General features: G+C 56.0%; 1 protein-coding gene across 3 annotated transcripts in view; it reads left to right on the plus strand.

Moving 5' to 3' along the window:
- Positions 1 to 206: 206 nt before the first annotated feature.
- HPCA (hippocalcin) overlaps positions 207 to 6,595 on the plus strand; it is a 7,439-nt gene continuing 1,050 nt past the window's right edge. The window contains exons 1-3 of one of the 3 annotated variants that reach the window (XM_005878373.2): positions 207 to 773; positions 2,031 to 2,425; positions 6,430 to 6,535. In XM_005878373.2, coding sequence (XP_005878435.1) covers positions 2,048 to 2,425; positions 6,430 to 6,535 — 484 coding nt within the window. In that variant the 5' untranslated portion in view covers positions 207 to 773; positions 2,031 to 2,047. Of the gene's footprint in view, positions 774 to 2,026; positions 2,426 to 6,429; positions 6,536 to 6,595 lie in introns of those variants that run through there. The other 2 variants (XM_005878372.2, XM_014549528.1) reach the window with 2 other exon arrangements.

Here is a 6,595-nt window from a genome sequence, read left to right on the forward strand (position 1 = left end):
ATGGAGGCGGGGCTCGGGGCGAGAGCTGCGGAGAGGTCCAGGGAGGGTCCCCAGGCAGGTTCCCCAGGTCGAGCTGTGAGTCCGCCCCATTGTGGGGACTGGGGTCTTTGCGAGACAACAGAATCTTCTACCACCGTCATTTCCACGTCTTCCACCCGGGAGGGGCAGCTCCGAGGGTGGCGGGGAAGAGGGGGCCCGGGAAGCTCTCTCCTGCCCGGCGCACCTCTCTGCCCCCACCCCATGACCCAGTTCCTTGGACCTTGAGGAGGGACTAGGGGACACACTCGGCCACCCCGGCCCCAGGCCTGTCCTCAGTCCCTCCCACACACTTGTTCACCCTCGGCTTGGGTCAGGAGAGGCTGGTTTAGAAGGGAGGGCGGCCAACTTACAGAAACATGCATGTGAGACTGCTGGGGGCACACACGGGCACATCTCCCTCACTGTGAGGGGTGCATACCTGGTCACATGCACATGCACAGACAGGGATTGAGGCACATGGGGAGACACATGCAGTGCAGAAGCCAGAGACACACGTGCATACATGAGCACATGCACTCACACACACACTCACCCACATGTGCACAGAGCTGCGTGCAAATTCACACACAAGGAACCCCCTCGCCCTGTCGCACAGCCCTAAGCCGGGGAGATTCACCTGCACGTACTCCCGCATCTTTGCCCAGAACTGCCTGGCTGTCTCTCCGTTGCTGTCCCCTCAGCCCTCCACGCTCTAAGCTCCTGCACGCGGGGGACCTTTCTGGACTAGAGGCCAGGTGAGTGCTGGGGAGGGTTGGCTGGCTGCAGGGACCCACCGAGGTCTGAGAAGGGCTGCAGCTCCCTGTCCTGGGACCCGGCAGCGCCCCTGGGGAGAGAAAGATGGCAAGGGAGCCTGAGGGTCCCATGTGCAGCTGGCCACATGCGAGGTGTCGGCAGGGGAGTTGGCTTGTGATGACATGTGGGATCATGGGCTGGCATGTTGTGATGGGAAGGGTATGAGAGTTGTGCATGCGTGTTGCCCTGTGTCCTCCCATGTGAGTTGGAGAGCAGAGGGAATGTTGTTGCGTGTGGAGGCATGGTGACCCATGGGTGGGTGTGGGCTGGAATGTGGCATGGGACCCAGCATATGGATTTGGTGAGCCGTGTGTCATGTGTCAGTATGCACTCATTTGTGTGTGGTGCATGCGTCTTGCGGCATCTAGTACATGGAAATCATTTTTATTTATTTAACACTTATCTAGCACTTACATGTGCAGACATTCTAAATGCTTCCCATGTGTTAACTAATTTGATTCCACAACCCTCATGAGGTAGGTACTGTTACCCCACTTTACAGATGGGCCAGAGAGAGTTTAAGGAAATTGCCCAAGGTCACATTGCTGGTAAGAGGCAGAGCTGGGACTTAAACCCAGGTGGTCTGACTCTAGAGCCCACGCCAACACCTATCTTATGCCACCCGCTGTGGGGCACAAGTGTGTGGGAGAACAGGCCAGTGGGTGGGCTGCAGGTGTATTTCGTGGTCATCAGGCATATGTGAGACAATGAGGGGGCCGTGGGGAGGAGGGAGGCGGACCAGAAGGCCGCTCTGCACCTCCCTGGGAAACGCTGGGAGTCAGTCTTGTGACTCCATGGCTGTGACACTTGAACCAGGTCACCTCACTCCCTTGATCCTGTCTTCTCATCTGTAAAATGGGACTAACCCCCAGGCTTCCCTTTGGGAGGGTGAAGTGGTGTATATCTGTGAAGGCCCAGTGGCTGGCCCTGAGCAGGGCCTTAGTGAATGTAAGCCCCTTCCCTTCCTGTCTCCAGGGCTGTTCCCTGGGGAAGGGTGAGGTCTGGGGAAATGGTGTGGAGCCTGTCACGGAGGCAGGATGCCTGGGTGCAGGCTGTGACCTGGGCCAGCTCCTCTCTCTCACTGAGTCAAAAGAGAGGCTGGGTGTCTGGTGTTTGGGGCCCTCCTGGAGTGGTGTCAAGGGACCAGGAGGGCCTGACTTCCCCTCTCCATTCCTTGACTCTCTGGGGGACCTAGGTAGGACTCAGCTCAGTGGCCATGGGCAAGCAGAACAGCAAGCTTCGGCCCGAGATGCTGCAAGACCTGCGGGAGAACACGGAGTTCTCGGAGCTGGAGCTGCAGGAGTGGTACAAGGGCTTCCTCAAGGACTGCCCCACGGGCATCCTCAACGTGGACGAATTCAAGAAGATCTACGCCAACTTCTTCCCTTATGGTGACGCCTCCAAGTTCGCTGAGCACGTCTTCCGCACCTTCGACACCAACAGCGATGGCACCATTGACTTCCGGGAGTTCATCATCGCGCTGAGCGTGACCTCGCGTGGCCGCCTGGAGCAGAAGCTCATGTGGGCCTTCAGCATGTATGACCTGGACGGCAACGGCTACATCAGCCGCGAGGAGATGCTCGAGATTGTGCAGGTGGGCCCCTGGGCCCCGCAGAATGCCAGGTGCAGGGCCCAGCAGCGTGCACCCCCACCCCTTTTCATCCTCTTGACAGCCCTGTGGGTGGGAGGCAGCAGGTGCTATTCTTACAGCCCATTTAAAAAACTCTTTCATTAGGAAATCTTTTCTCATTTAAAGAAAAGTTGAGTAAACTCCCATAAACCCTTTAGCCAGATCCACCAATCAATATTGAACACCACTGCTTTATCATTGTGTGTGTGCACATGTGTGTAATGTTTTGTTGTTCCGGACAGGACCCTTTACCCCCAAATACATCGGGATATAGTCCCTAAGAACAGGGACATCCTCTTACATAGCCCACAATATGATCATCAAAGTCAGGGCATTTAACACAGAAACAATGCTGTTATCTAACCTACAGACCATATTCCAATTTTGCCAAATGTCTTCATAATACTCTCTTTTGCCCTGATCTAGGATCACACATTGCATTTTGTTTTCGTGTCTCTTTAGTCCCTGTTAGTCTGTAACAGTTCTTCAGCCTTTCTTTGTCTTTCAAGATTTGACATTCCTGCAGAGGACAGGCCAGTTATGTTGAATTGATCCTCATTTACTCAAGAGAAAACAGATGCTCAGAGAGGTAAAGACATTTGCTCGAGGCCACACAGCCTGTGAGTGGGCCACCTGGATTCACAGTCCACATTCCATCTGGACACCCAGCCACAATCCAAATAATTAATTCAGGACTCTCTAATAGCCTCGTGCTTACAGCCACGAGCTCAGTGCATCTTTACAGCAGCCTCATGAGGCTCAGAGAGGTGAAGTGACTTGTCCAAGGTCACACAGCATATAAGAGGGGTCAAGCTCAAGCTGGCTACCACTCAGAGCTACCTCTTGAAAAGGGTCTGGCTTCCCATTCTGGAGTTGGACTCAACTCTTAGATAGCTCATCTGAAAAATTCTGATCTTACAGGGAGAATCTAGGACCTGATAAGAATGCCATTTTAATACAAATGTAAGTGTGACATGTTAGCTTTATCTCAAAAAGCTTCCGGACTGTCCATGCCCTCAGCGCAGCACTAAAGACCATCAAGGCTCTGGTTCTCTTTTTACCCGTCCAGTTCCTTGTACCCGAGCTTCTGTTTCTTCACCTGTAAAGTGAGGATGTTAACCCTCAAGGCTACGATAGGTGTAAAGTGGGAAGGGACTCTGGCAGAAGGCCCCGCAGACAGTTGGTTCGTAAACGTTGTGACTCTCTTCTTGCACATTCTCTGCTCCAGCCGGAATGGCCTTGGAATGTGCCCTGAGTAATCCTGCTGCACAGCTTTGCTCAAGCCCTTGCTCCCTTTCCTTCCGCCTTTCTTTTCGTCCCTCAGCTATGCCGACTGCTCCCCACTTCTAACTCACCTCGCCCTACTGGACTCGTCGGCTTCTCTGTCACTAGGGCCTGGGTCTGCTCTCTCCAGCTAGAGTAGAATGGGCTGCCTTGGGATGTGGTGCCTCCCTTTGCCTGTCAAGAGGGGAAAGCCTTTACGTTTGTCAGTGACTCCCGCGGGCCAGGCATTAAATCTCTAGTTGATGGGTAGTGGGGAGTTCTGGGGGTTCTGGTGGAAAGGTTGAGGTAGCCAGAGTGGTGGAGGATTACTGAGGGGTTGGGCAGCAGCTGGATACCAACCAATGTGGCGGGGTGTTCATGTTTTACCACTTAGCGTGGTTGCACTGGTGTATACTGGTAAATCTCAGCCCTGCTGGGGGCGCCAGCCAGTCCCATTCCCTGGGCATCCTCGGGACGGCCTGGCTGACCTCTGCGGGCTGGGCCCTGGTTTCCCTCACTACAGCCCATCAGTCAGCCCCAGAGGCCAGTGCAGAGTGAGGCAAGCCCCAGTGCCTGATTAATTACAAGTCAGCTCCAGGGAAACAACAGTGAGCAGCAATTCCAGACAATTAATTAGGAGGCCCGAAAGGGGGCGTTCACTAAGTCACTTGCTCAGTCCTTCTCAGACCCTGTCCTGTGGTCAGTACACTAGAAGGGAAGAAACTGCATCTTGGCTGCTTGGGGCTCCCACCCTGGTGGGCAGGCCACACTGCCCAGCTTGGTGACAGGGTCGTAAATGTGGCATCTGGGAGCTCAGGGCACTGAAGGTCAGGGAAGAACTGAGGATGTGGTGGATGAGTAACAATTAGTATACAAGCTGCTGTTTACTGACTACTACTTACTCTAGCCAGTCACTGTTCTATACACATGGTCTCATTTAATCCGTTAGACAATCCCCACGAGGGAGATATGATTACCCCATTTTACAGATGAGGAAACTGGGGCTCCCAGAGGTTAAGTACTTGTCTAAGGCTACATAGCAAGTGATTCGTGGAAACAGGATGCCACTCCAGGTCCACCTTACCTCACAGCCCCCACTGATGATCACCACCCCACAAGCATCTCTCCAGCAACTAAGAGGAAGTGGGTTCTAATCTGGTCTCTGCCATGAATTCCTGTCCTGAGCCTTTATTTCTTATCTGGAAAATAGGGATAAAGTACCTGACACATAAATGGTAGCTGGTATGATCGTTCCAGGCAGAGGCTGTCAATGCTGGGGAACCGGAAAGGTGCAGGAGTGTTTAGTTGCGGCAGAATCACCTACCAGTGGAGGCCTGATAGTGGAGGGGTCAGAGGGACCAGATTGTAAAAACTCTGAACGCCAAGGGCCAAATGGCTTGGACTTGGTACAGAGGGCAGCGGGAGGTGCCAGTGGCTTTTAAAAGGGAAGTTCCTGCCAGAAGCCGGGCACGGTGCTCAGCTCTGGGGATATGGGCACTAGCTAGATGTCCACCGTCCTTATTGGTATGTTGGGGACTAGGAACAATCCAACAAAGGCGTCCCCTGCGGTGTCCCCTAAGGAGAAGCCCAGGAGGCTCCGGGCGGGCATATGGGCCCTGACCAGCATGGATCAGAGGAGGGCTCCCTAGGCAAGCGCCATGGAAGCTGAGCCGCAAGGAGTGGGAGGCAGCAGAAGAAGCGTGGGGCAGCATCCAGAAGGAGCTGAGTGCACGGCAGGTCTGGAGGGAGGCCTGCGGATGACTGGAAAGAGGGGGCGGCCAGCTGGGCTGGGGACGTGGTGGTGGAGATCTGTGTTTAGAAAGAGCTCTCGGAGGCAGCGTGGGGGCACAGACCCAGGGAATGAGGCTGGGAGAGACCAGGTGGAGGCTAAAGCCGGATCTGAGGCAGGGTACATTTGTGGTAAGGGCGAAGGGGAGCAGGTTTCTTGGAGGTGGCTTCAGTAGCAAAAAGCTGGAAGATGGAGACCATCGGCCCGGTCCTTGAGCCTATCCCACCCGCCAAGCCCACGTGCTCTGTGTACTTTTAGCGCAACCCCCCACCCCCCTTGGTGTGCCTCGGAGCTCCTGCACGTGGGCAACTACTGCCTAGGGTCCCGCGGAGTCCAGGTTGTCCCCGCCCCCGGCAGGTGCTCATTTGCGTTTATTTGCATAACATTCCCCGCCCCCTCTGGGCCCTGCAGCCTCCGGCCTTCCAGCCCTCAAGGTGGCCCAGCGCCCCCTGCCGGCCACAGCGGTACCGCAGCCCAGTGCCACCTGCCGCAGCCCAATTCCCTCTGTCCGTGCCCAGCGCGGGGCACCCGGAGTTTCCGAGAAACAGCGCTAAAACCGTGCTTACCCGGGAACCTGCAGCCCCATGTCTTCCCACATCTCTGCTCACCCCCTGCACTCAGCTACCCCCAAACTGTCTGCGCCCGCTCGGAGCTTCCCGCTGCGCTCTTTGGATATGCATAGCCCTCGGTCAGCAACTCCTCTCCCACCTAGCGCGCCTCGGAACTTGGTTTGGGCCCTCGCCTACAGACCCCCCTCCTGGGAAACCTTTCCAGACACTCCTTCCCGGACCCCCGGGGCCCCCACGCCCCCTGACCCCCTCTCCATTCGTCAGTGTACCTGGGGCGCTTCTGAAGGTTGGGGTGGGGGGTGCTCGGCAGCCTCCTCTCACTCCCCGCCTTCCCCTCCAACCCCCAGGCCATTTACAAGATGGTTTCGTCGGTGATGAAGATGCCGGAGGACGAGTCGACCCCGGAGAAGAGGACGGAGAAAATCTTCCGCCAAATGGACACGAATAACGACGGTGAGGGGCAGGGGCGGGCGCCACCTCCTCCCCCTCCGCGGCTCTGCCCTCTGCCTCCCC

Source organism: Myotis brandtii, unplaced genomic scaffold (assembly GCF_000412655.1).
Source record: "Myotis brandtii unplaced genomic scaffold, ASM41265v1 scaffold555, whole genome shotgun sequence".
NCBI lineage: Eukaryota > Metazoa > Chordata > Mammalia > Chiroptera > Vespertilionidae > Myotis > Myotis brandtii.